We start from the raw sequence: 11,267 nt of genomic DNA on the forward strand, positions 1-11,267 counted from the left end.
TGTATCCATACCAGTATTTTTTCTGGCTATCATGGAGAGCTAGTGCAGTCAGTGTATCTGTATGCTTCTCATACCGGGCTAACACAATGCTGGTATTGGAGGGAACAGAGAGATACTGTGTTAAGAGATCAAAGCAGCAGAACAGAGATTTAGACTCACGGCCTGTCACTCAAGATGGCGAGACAAAGCAAGAAGACAGAACTGCTTACACACACTCTCCTGCTCACTTGCTTTCTTTCTCCGTGGTATGCCTGTGAGGGGCGAGATGTTACTGTCAGATGGCTTAAGGGCTACTCATTTGTAGACATTTACAGCGCTACAGGAACCCCTAAACTCACACACACACACACACACAGAAAAGGTTCTGATTCAAGCCCTCACGCAACAAGAGGTTGCTTTTAGTTTTTACCTTGGCCTGTGGAGGTATGTTCTGTGCTCTCAGCATTTTCCCTCATCTCGAAGATGAATAGATCTATTTTACAGACAGTGGAGAAACAACACATTGCTTCGTGTGGTTAGATATGATGTAGGAGCGTCATATTTGTGCTTGATCAAAGACAGGCTTTTTGTCAAGTTTGCAATAAATCTGAAATACTTTTTTTGCAAGAACAAGGCAGAAGACAAAAGAATAGCAGGATTTTGGTATAACAGGACATCCTGCTGCTGTGAAAATGGCATACTTTTCTGCATACTTTAATCACCCTTGTGTGGTCTTTTATAACTCCACAAAGTGAGACACAATTCATGTTACTCTAACCTAGAAAGTCAGGAAATATCATTTCCTCCACAAAACTCCAAAAACTTCCAGGTCCCTCATGAGAGCCTGTAACATAACAGCTTGACATCGGTGGGGAGAATACTTTGCTACTCTCTAATCAAACAGAAAAACTCATTTTCATATGAAAAAAAGGGATAATTTGTTCTAAGATGCACTTAAATACATAGAGCTCATTTTTTCCTATCAGGTAAACTCTTAGGATAGGAAGCTTGCATGGTTAGATCCCAATATCCTTTGAAACACATTGACTTAGATTAAAATAGAAATGACACAACACCACCTTGTGGCTGCAAAGTGTAACATTTTAATTTAGACTTTGATCCATCATTCATCATTACACAAAGGGAAATGCTTAAGATTAATTAAAAAAATTAACAATGCTTGCACAAAATTAAGACAACAAACAATGTACTTCATGAAATATCACTTGAAAAGTCTTAATGAAAAGTGCTGTGCATGACGGCAACAGCAAAAGACGTTGGCTGTTAATTCGAGGAAGGATGCATGTACACACGCCACACTGAATTCACACTGTACAAGAAACTTTGAGCAAGGCTAAATTCATGGCAGAACGGCTAAGCATGCATATCCTTGTGTCATGAGAAGACTTGTGTTTAGCAAGAAGACTGAACCTCTACACAAAGACTCAGACACACAAGTCAAAGCTCACGACAGAACAGGCAAGTCACCAATGAGGCTCAATGGACTGAGCCAACATACAGGCAAGTCATTTGGCTGGAAACCTGTTGTAGGTGCAGGTCTGGGATCAAGGAATGATCCCAATACAACTCCATCACAGAGATGTTCAGGCTGCAGCTTCAGTTGGAGCAGTTTTCAGAGGCCTAGAAGAGAAAATGAACAAACATCATTCTGGTAAATAACAAGTAGCTATTAATTTAGAAGTCATCGTTCAATTTGATTGGAAATGTAGCATTTTCCAGAACTGATAGCTTAACCTGTGATAGAATTCACCTGCTGTTACCTGTACGCCGTCTTTCCTTAAAATGTGTTCCCCCCTCAGACAATCCTCCTCCATTTGATGATGGCAATCAAAACCAACATCTTATTTCAACCTAACTCCAAATTACAGTTAATTCATTAACACAGCTAATTATATGATCATGCCAAAATGTTTTTTTTTAATAATGGCACATTTCAATCTGCTTAATGGTAGGATAGCTCTGTGCACTGGACAGGTGAAAAAAATTTTCCACCAGGTTCTGTTACTAATTATTAGAGCACTTCATTTCTGATGCTGTCATTAGAAAATGCAAAACCAACAAAACTGACTCTACATGAACTGCTTTCTTGTTTATGTTCTCTACTGGCTCCAAAGGCTAGTGGTGCTGTAACCTTTGTTCTCATACATTCATCGCATTAGAAATTCCTTGAGCTCACTCTGTCTTTGGTAGAAGAGCTTTTAATGCTTTTGCTCATCTTGGTCGGGTCTACAGGGTCAGCTTAAACTAAAGTGATGTATTAGTTTGGGACAGTCTAAACCAGAATCAAGGAACATTTGGCCTGTGTATGAGGTGTTTTACTGCTGAATGCTGCTGATTTGTTGATTGATCTGATGTTTCTTTGTCCTGGTCTGTTGTTTGTCATTCACGTAAAACTGCTGTTGCTGAGATCATAACCAGGAGTCAGTTGTAAAAACTCCCATTGTTACAAGTTTTTTTCTTCTAAATACAGAAATTCAGTATTCAAAAACTCAATGTAATGTCTTTTGATTAATGTACATTGTTTGTAAAATGTACTTTTACCAGTAATGGTCCAACCAATCTGCCTTTTAAGAGTTACAAATAGCACTGTGAAACCCTGCTGACACAGTGAGCTCTGTAGAGAACTAAACAAAAATGAGCTCCCTTATTTTAAGTGCACTTAAAATTTACCTAAATTAATTCTACTCATGAAGCATGGGTTAGGTGGTTCACTGAGACAATGCAGACAAAGTGATTGGTATCAACACCTTGGTATTGCAATTGTATCAGGAAGGAAAAAATGGTATTCCCCCAGAAGCCATCTGGGAGCAAAATGGAAATGTCAGCTCTTTTTAGAGCTAACATTCCCATCACTGAAAATATACAATGTCAATGCATTCACACCTAAGAGGTTGGATTGTTGTTTTATGGCGTTGCCAAGGCTGCAATCCTGCAAAAAAACTGATTTGGGGGATGTTTTAATGACATCATAATAATCAGACTCAGTCTTTTTGACTGCATAAAAAAGAAAATGTACCTTCAAGGATTCAGAAGCTTTTCGCAGCTCTTTAATGACAGCAGACAGAGCTTCTGGGTTGATGCCCTGCTCACACAGTCGCACACATATAGACAGAGACTCCATGTCCAAACCAGTGTTCAGTAACCTGGAAATCTCCAGCAGCACTGAAAGAGGAAAAATATGACAAGCATCCTACTTAGCATAGCATAGTATAACAGTGACAACAACTCAAAGCTCGAGCGTTGCTTGTTCAAGGCATGTCGTATTTGTACCGATTTTTCAGACACATAAACAGCTTGTGTATTACTTTACCGTCCATAGTCTCCCGGACCGCGTTAAGGTTTGCATTTGGCGCACCTGCCATGGTGAAGAGTAACCAGTTAGCCAACGCCTGCTAGCAAATGGCTAACAGAAAGACTCGCGGCGGTGTCTGTAGTGGCACAAGATTGGGATACGCTAAAGCTCAACCAGTTTTTAAACGTTTAGCGTTTGTTTCATATAAGCTATCCGAAAAGAGAAAATCAGTAAGAAACAATAAAGGCAGGCAGCGGTCTACTTCCTCGCTAAGCTAACTAATAAAAATGGAAAAGGAAGTGACGACAACATTTTCATCATTGATTGGTTCCCTAGAACTTCCTGCTTTTCTCCCATTGGTTTCGAGGACCTTGTGTGCGAAATTGAAATAAACGTTTCAACCCTCTCACTACTGATTGTTTGCTGACTCTTCAGTGAAGATTGTTTTTGCCCGTATGCTCAAAGTCCTGGATTGTTAACAGTTGTAAGTAACAACAGCAAATCGTTAACAGTTTGTAATTTTTCGTATAACTTAATTTATATGGTAAAATGTAGAGCGAAGTAAACATCTAACGATATTCCTGCTACATTGCTGCCGTCGAATGCTAATTACCACTGTAGAGACAGAGGAAGTATTGTGGCTTGGTAACCTAACAGACTTAAACAATATATCAATTTGTGCAAACAAAATGTCTGTTCATTACGTGATGTACCGTTTGGTTATTTTTTTCTGAAACGTTTTACTCCTTATTTATGTCAGGTAAGATGGGGGACCATGTTGAGTTACAAATTACTCCAGAGACTCCAGGCAGGCCTTCCATAAGAAACCCTTTTGAAAGTCCCAATGATTACCACCATCTTAAAGAGCCCTTGGTGCCGAGCCCATCTGTCTTCAAGTCAAAGCCCTGTAAAGCTGTAAGTTTGAACACGCCTCAAATCTTCCAGACCCATTACTGAGATACACATCTACGTATTTAACCCCTCATAGCAATGCTGAAATACCCGCACAATGTCTGTATTCTTCTGTTAACTTATGAATGTGTCTCTTCTAGACCCCTCCCAAGTTTAACTGGTCTATTGATGAAATGGCCAGTCTCCAACCAGTACACATAGACCCAGAGGAAATCCAGCGGCAGTCTTTTTACCTTAGTCAGACAAGGTACGTGTTAAAACACTGATTTTTTTAAAATGAGGAATGTAAACCTACAAATATACATACGTGTACCAGACTTAGCTACATGTCATCCACAGTGCAATGCAGAGCTGCTCACTTAAAGCAAAGAAATTATCATGATAGTTTTGATCGTGAGATTTAATCCTTTTGAAACGTCTTTCACACAGAATTGTTTTTCTTTCCAGACAATGAAAGCCTAATCACATACTAAAATTAACCCAGACGTGACAATGGATACCTGTCCCAAACTCAATTTCTGATAGATTTTCAGTGTGAACACACAGCCTTGTCAAAGAGTAGTGGATAACTGCCTTGATACCATTGTTAAGGAATGTGAGACACACAGGGCCATCAAGTTTTAGTGATTATGATAAAAGTTACTGCACAGAGTTGTAATTAACATAGAAAAAAGTTAAAGTATTTTAGTCAAAGGCAGCAATGAACAGGTGCAGTTTCAACCTTGTTTAAAGGAGCTCAGACTTTCAGCATACCTGTTATATTCGGGGATTTGGTTCCAGATAAACGGTACTGTTTCATTTACACACACAATAAAACCTACAAACAAAGCAGATGCAATGTTGTGTGAACCCCAGTAATCATTTGTTCTAGAGCATCTTGTTTAAATGATGATGGAAAACAAAAATTGTAATAATATTGACACTTGATTGGTTGTTCAGCATGAGTCGTAAGACAGGGACTTACAAAAACCTAAAACAAGCCAATACAACCCACAAGAAAGCAAAGAGAAAACCTCACAAAAAAATTTGCATGCAAAATGAAGACGAATAACACCTTTACATATTGCTAACTGGGTAAAATACAACAAAAGCCAGAAGTCCCCAGGAAATTGAATCGTAGAGAGGAGACTGATTTTATGTATGAGCACATGAGAGGTTTGTTCTTTAACCAATGATTGGTTTGTTTTCACAGTCCCTCCAGTTTCTATAGCCATGGTCACGAGGCCCTGAGGAAAGCATTATCACAAAACTTAATCAACTGTTGAGGTTAAAAGCAAGATAGCATTACTTTTCTTAGCTTTGCTAATTCTTGCATTCTGAGCCAGGGATCAAACTGCTTTCACCAGGGAATTTACAAGACATATTTTCTATTTTCAGGATGGATTCTGACATTGAGGAGAAGCGTCAGAATGCTATTGAGCAGGTATGAGATTTAACAAGCCGTGTTTTTATGCTACAGTAGCTAATTTAGAAGTATTTAAATATTTGATTTATTTTGCAATCATGCCATTTACCTGCCTCCACATCCAGTTTTTCACTAAAGGAACCATTGTGCCTTCCCCCTGGGCAGCACCTGAGCTCCGTAAAGGCCCTCAGATCTATACAAAAAGTAAGTTTAGAGAGTCTATGTTTTTAATCTACCCGATCTCACATGGTCTGATTTTTCTTCCTGTATTTTTCTCTAAATGCAATGATGCATTCTTGTTTTGTTTATAGATTCAGCATTGTGTTACACTATTGTGTCTTTGTACTTGTAGGTTTGAATTCTCCAATGATTGCAGAGGAGTCAGAAAAAGTCTCAGGTTGGTTTGTTCTTTGAGAGGGTTACATGTCTTTTGGTACAAATGCTGCTGTATCCCTTCATCTTTCTTTCATTATTTGCAAACCTTTTTTACTCTTTGTATTTCTTTTTTTTTTTACAGTTGCTTGTCAGACAACTCTTACATTACCATTGGCTTTTGATTTGGAGAAAATACTTGGTAAGTGTCTCATGAGTCCATCCCAAAAACCAAAGCCTCATATTACACAGTGTTACTCATTAAAGCACTGTGTTAATTTCTTTGTTTTGTCCCCCTCTTTCAGGGGAGTATTACCGACATGAGGAAGTGTGTGATGCAGTGCAGGAAAGTCTCAGTTCTTCCTCTTTAAGAAGAAAACTTTTCCTCGATGGGCAGTGCAATTACAGCGGCTCAGACAGCTCCAGCCCTCCAAGCCCGGAGAGGAGCCACGCCAGCCTGGAGAGACCTTCTCTAAACAAAGGAGAGGATGTTCCAGTAGGGGTCGAAGCTTTATCATCTATCTTTTCTTCACCTTTATCTTGTGGTGTGTCTGCTCGGACTCCTTCAACGGTTAGTGGAGATGTGCAGGAATGTAAATGTTGACACACACCCCCAATCTGTAGTTTTCAAATGCAGTGCACAATATCCACTTATAAAGCGAGAATGTAAGTTATAGCTCCTTTGAATGCCACCATAGTTGTTCATATTCATTCAAGGGAAAAAGGATAAACATACAGTTTTTGCTTGGAGTGTGTAACCAATCTCCTAATTACTCAGCTTTTACAAGACTCTTTATTCTCTGAAGTAGTAGAAAAACCTTTGCAACTGACTTTTTCCATAAAAGTTTCAATTTAAAAAAAATACACCTATGTTTGTATTTCTTTAGGGTCAGTTTTCATCCAGTCCCATCCAGCACGGCTGCTTCAGGGACTGCAGCCTTGGTAGCATCACCAGTCCCTTCTTTCCTGATGGGTCATCTCCTGCTGGCCTTGTTTCACCCACAATTTCTCCTATTGTTGCACATGCAGCACGAACACCCACTGGCTCAGGTAGTCCTCTGGTTTTGTGAAATTAAGTTGCATTTTATAAATTCTTTCATACAGATTTAAAGAAATACTGCAGAGATGTGTACTAAATTGCCCTACAAACTGACCATAAATCTATATTTTCTTTAGCTGAGAGGAAGCAGCCAAACAGCCTGACCCCACTCAGTGTTCCACTGGGAGCAGACGTCACTTCTTGCAACGAGAGCCCTTTTGTTGAGGGTTGTTCACCCATTCGTAGCTGCTCTCCACACCAGCTTCAGTGCAAAAATGAGCCCACACACAACGCCCGACCCAAGCCCAGGCCTCGAGTCCGCAACTGGGCTTCACCTCCCCTCATCTCCCCAATCCTCAACCCGAAACTCCAAGACAATCAGGAGACTGAGGAGCAACTTCCCTCGTCTTCATCCTCCTCTCTGTCCCTTCCTCCTATGGAGCTTGATCCATCATCTCCTTTGCCTTACAACACTAATCTTGCTGTTTCTGAGAGAGTTAACCTAGATTCTGTAGAATCTTTGAAAATGGAGGAGGACAAGGAGATGGTGATGGAGGGGAGGTTAGAAGATGAAGAGGAGGAAAGTGGAGGGCCTTCAGGACAGCTGACGAGCTCTCGTATGGGAAATGTGTCAGCAACAGATAGCTCTCAGATGTTTGTGTCTCTTCTGGCAGAGGGAAGTAGCATACGATGCGACTCAAGCATGCAGGTTCGTGTGAGCAATGTCATCAAGGCACAACAACTTTGTTTCCTTCCTGTGTTCACATACTCTAAAATAAATGCATTCTTGTTCATAGTGATAGGTTTATCAAATGAATTATTTGTTAGAGAAATTTCTGATATTGTTTGATAGAATGTGTTTTCAGTGATAAATTCTGTTTAATGATCAGTAGTAGTCAATTCTAAAAAAGCTATACAAAATGATATTGTTTTTCCCATAGTTCTATCAAAGTTTTAAAATCTATTGTATTATGATAACCTTAATTTTCCATGGACTGTTTTTCTGTGTTCAGGTGGACAGCGGGTACAACACAGCAGGCACAGCCAGTCTAATTGACGGCCTCGGCTCAGACAGTCACAGCAAAGAGTCCTTCAGTTCAAACCTGGCAGAAGACGCTTTCCAGATCACAAGACACACTAAACTAAAGGTACCTTTCATTATTAATTAAGATTAAGATACATTTATTAAGTTATTTTTACCCTTCCTTTTTAATGCGTTCTTTTAAATCTGTGTTAAATATGGCAGTTGATATTGTTGGAAATGTTCAAAATAAAGAGATCAAATCAGTAACATGCTCTGCACACATCCACAAAGTATGATTTTGTGCCTTTTAGATCTGAAACACACTATATGGACAAAAGTATTTGGCCACTGCTGTTAAGTATTGAATTCAAGAGTTCCCTTCACATCATTGCCATGGGTGTATAAAACCAAGCACGTAGCCATGCAGTCTCCATTCACAAATATTTTTGATACAAAATGGATTGTTCTGAAAAGCTCAGTGACTTCCAAGTGTCGTTCTGTGATGGATGCCCACCTTTGCAATAAGACGATTTGTGAAATTTTACCCCTGCTGGATTTTTGACATTTAACTGTCATTGATATAATTGCAAAGTGGATGTGTTTAGGAATAACAGCAACTCATACATGAAGTACAAGATCACATAGAATAGCAGAGCAAGGGTCAATGACTGCTAAGACCAACGATGTGTTAAAGTTGCCAATGCTCTGCTGGTTCCATAGCTGAAGAGTTCTGAGCTTCCACTGGCATTATTGTAAGCACAAACGGGTAGAAGCTCCATGAAATGGGTTTCCATGGCCGAGCAGCTGCATGCAAGTCCAGTGCCAAGCGTCAGATGGAGTGGTGTAAAGCACACTGACACTGGACTGTGGAGCAATGGAAACGTGTTCTGTGGAGTGATGAATCATGCTTCTCTGTTTGGCAGTTAGATGGGCAGGTCTGGGTTTGGTACATGTCAGGAAAATTTTACCTGCCTGACAACACTGTGCCCACTGGTAAGTTTGGTAGAGGAAGAATAATTGTATGGGACTGTTTATCAGGGTTTAGGCTAGGCCCGTTATCTCCAGTGAAGGCCAATCTTAATGCTTCAGCAAACAAAGACACTATGGACAATGCAAAGCTTCCAGCTTTGTGGCAACAATTTGGGGAAGGCTCTTTTCTATTCTTTTTATTTCTAAATTACTGTGCACCAGTGCTCAAAGAAACTATAAAGACATGGTTTGATGAGTTTGGTGTAGAAGAACTTGATAGGCCCACACAGAGCCCTGACCTCAACCCCATCAAGCACCTTTGGATTGAACTGTAACAGAGCTTGTAAGCCAGGCATTCCTGTCCAATATCAGTACCCGACCTCATAAAAGCACAACAGAATGAGTGGGCTTGTGGAAAATCTTCCAAGAAGAGTGGAAGCTGAGGGAAAATAATTCCATATTAAAGTATATGTATTTAAATACGATGCTATTACAGTCAGGTCCTGGTGTGTGTAATGGTCAGGTGGCTGAATACTTTTGACCCTATAGTGTAGTATCAACCACTCCTTTTAAGCATTAAAGTCCTGAGTATTGATTGTTTTCTGTGCACACAACAAGGCTCACTAAGTGTTTTAACTGTACTGAAATATGTTTTTGTTTTTCAGATGTTCTATCCCCACCACTGAATCACCTGATTGAAGCATTAAAAGGGACATCACTTCCAGTGGAAGCAAAAAAGCGTACATTTGCAATCAAAATCAACAAAGTTAACATGACTTTTATTGCCTTTATGTTGAATGGGGTTGTCAAACTTTTACAGTTTGAAAGCATAGCTGTGTTAGTATTTTTTTTTTTATCTGAAGGGGACTAAATCATTGCCTCTTTAGTCCCACTATTAAGACACTGAAAAGGTTGTATTTGACATCAGGGGTTTATTAGGATCCACTCTGCTGCTTTGGAAAGGGATAAGGGGAAAAAAGAAGTAAATTCTGTATCAAACCTGCACAACATTTAACCTCTTGAATGCTGTATTGATGCTAATGTCATCATTTCAATTTTACATGGTGCTGATATTGACTTAACTGATCCTGACTTTGTAATGAGATATGTACTGTATATAAATTTTTTTATGATATGGTTACTCTGATGTTTTTACATGAGATTTTTTAAAGTCAAAGCTGTTAATTCATTTACCTGTGGATCTTATTTGGATTGTTAGAATATTTATACCTAAATAAGACACACTGAATAATGCCACTAGTGAATTTAAACTTGAGTCATTTTGTTTACCTTAGTTTGTGTTCTTAAAGGTATGGGCTGGATCGTTGTCACATTAAATTAACTTGAAATCTCTGGCTGAAGAAGATATTTTTTTATTGTGGGCTTGGATGTTAGTAGCAGTCTGTGCAGTTAACAGAAGCTCAGTTATTTTCTAAAAAAAAACATTTGAGGGGAAACTAATTGATAAAGTAGATACTTTAAAATACACCGCTGGCCAAAAAAGAGTTGCCACCTGGATTTAACTAAGGAAATAGGTACGAGCCTCCTATTGGATAATTACTGCATGGGTGATTATCTTTCAGCTGGCAACAAGTTATTTAACCCCAGCTGATGCAATGAGTAACTTCTCATTTCTTAAACAATGGATTTTTTCTACCCTAATGGCACGGGCATATTCCAAGATGACAATGCCAGGATTCACCGGGCTCAAGTTGTGAAAGAGTGGTTCAGGGAGTATGAGACATCATTTTCACACATGGATTGGCCACCACAGTGTCCAGACCTTAACCCCATTGAGAACATTTGGGATGTGCTGGAGAAGGCTTTGCACAGTGGTCAGACTCTCCCATCATCAATATTAAAATTAATGCAACACTGGATGGAAATAAATCTTGTGACATTGCAGAAGCTTATTGAAACAATGCCACAGCGAACGCGTGCTGTAATCAAAGCTAAAGGCAGTCCAACGAAATATTAGAGTGTGTTACCGTTTTTTGGTGGCGACTTATTTTTTGGCCAGGCAGTGTAGTTACATTTTATCATAATGATACAGAAAATAAAGTTAATCTAAAGTCACTGTAATGCAACTGTTGTTAGCTGTTTTATCAACAGGAACCTGTAGTTCATCGTTGAATGGTACATTCACACATACACATAACTACTTTTTCCTAACATTTTCAGGGTGGGCTGCATGTGTGAAGTCATGGTATGCAGGTACAGCAGGAAAAGGTTACCTCAAGCAGGCAGGCAACGT

The 11,267-nt window shown here is 39.4% G+C and overlaps 2 protein-coding genes across 2 annotated transcripts; one reads left to right on the top strand and one right to left on the bottom strand.

The window, feature by feature from the left end:
* Positions 1–1,059: 1,059 nt before the first annotated feature.
* On the bottom strand, positions 1,060–3,565 carry mzt1 (mitotic spindle organizing protein 1). The gene is made up of 3 exons (XM_041790196.1): positions 3,311–3,565; positions 3,017–3,162; positions 1,060–1,620 (listed from the first exon to the last, which is right to left on the bottom strand). Exons 1-3 carry the CDS (start codon positions 3,360–3,362, stop codon positions 1,597–1,599), a joined length of 222 nt encoding a protein of 73 aa, XP_041646130.1. The 5' UTR covers positions 3,363–3,565; the 3' UTR covers positions 1,060–1,596.
* An 88-nt stretch (positions 3,566–3,653) lies between these two features.
* Positions 3,654–10,366, top strand: bora (bora aurora kinase A activator). The gene is made up of 12 exons (XM_041790195.1): positions 3,654–3,776; positions 4,053–4,207; positions 4,345–4,451; positions 5,582–5,627; positions 5,735–5,813; positions 5,962–6,006; positions 6,127–6,183; positions 6,287–6,552; positions 6,869–7,031; positions 7,158–7,729; positions 8,034–8,168; positions 9,679–10,366. The coding sequence occupies exons 2-12, from the start codon at positions 4,058–4,060 to the stop codon at positions 9,697–9,699; spliced, it is 1,641 nt and encodes a 546-aa protein (XP_041646129.1). The 5' UTR covers positions 3,654–3,776; positions 4,053–4,057; the 3' UTR covers positions 9,700–10,366.
* Positions 10,367–11,267: the final 901 nt, after the last annotated feature.

The sequence above is a fragment of the Cheilinus undulatus genome, linkage group 6, assembly GCF_018320785.1.
Source record: "Cheilinus undulatus linkage group 6, ASM1832078v1, whole genome shotgun sequence".
NCBI lineage: Eukaryota > Metazoa > Chordata > Actinopteri > Labriformes > Labridae > Cheilinus > Cheilinus undulatus.

Coding starts and splice junctions, on each gene's coding strand:
- mzt1 (XM_041790196.1), bottom strand. CDS start 3,362: ATGGCAGGTGCGCCAAATGCAAACCTTAACGCGGTCCGGGAGACTATG. Junction 3,163..3,310: donor GGTCCGGGAGACTATGGACG/GTAAAGTAATAC, acceptor TTCCTCTTTCAG/TGCTGCTGGAGATTTCCAGG. Junction 1,621..3,016: donor AAGCTTCTGAATCCTTGAAG/GTACATTTTCTT, acceptor TTTCTCTTCTAG/GCCTCTGAAAACTGCTCCAA.
- bora (XM_041790195.1), top strand. CDS start 4,058: ATGGGGGACCATGTTGAGTTACAAATTACTCCAGAGACTCCAGGCAGG. Junction 6,007..6,126: donor GGAGTCAGAAAAAGTCTCAG/GTTGGTTTGTTC, acceptor TTTTTTTTACAG/TTGCTTGTCAGACAACTCTT. Junction 6,553..6,868: donor CTGCTCGGACTCCTTCAACG/GTTAGTGGAGAT, acceptor GTATTTCTTTAG/GGTCAGTTTTCATCCAGTCC.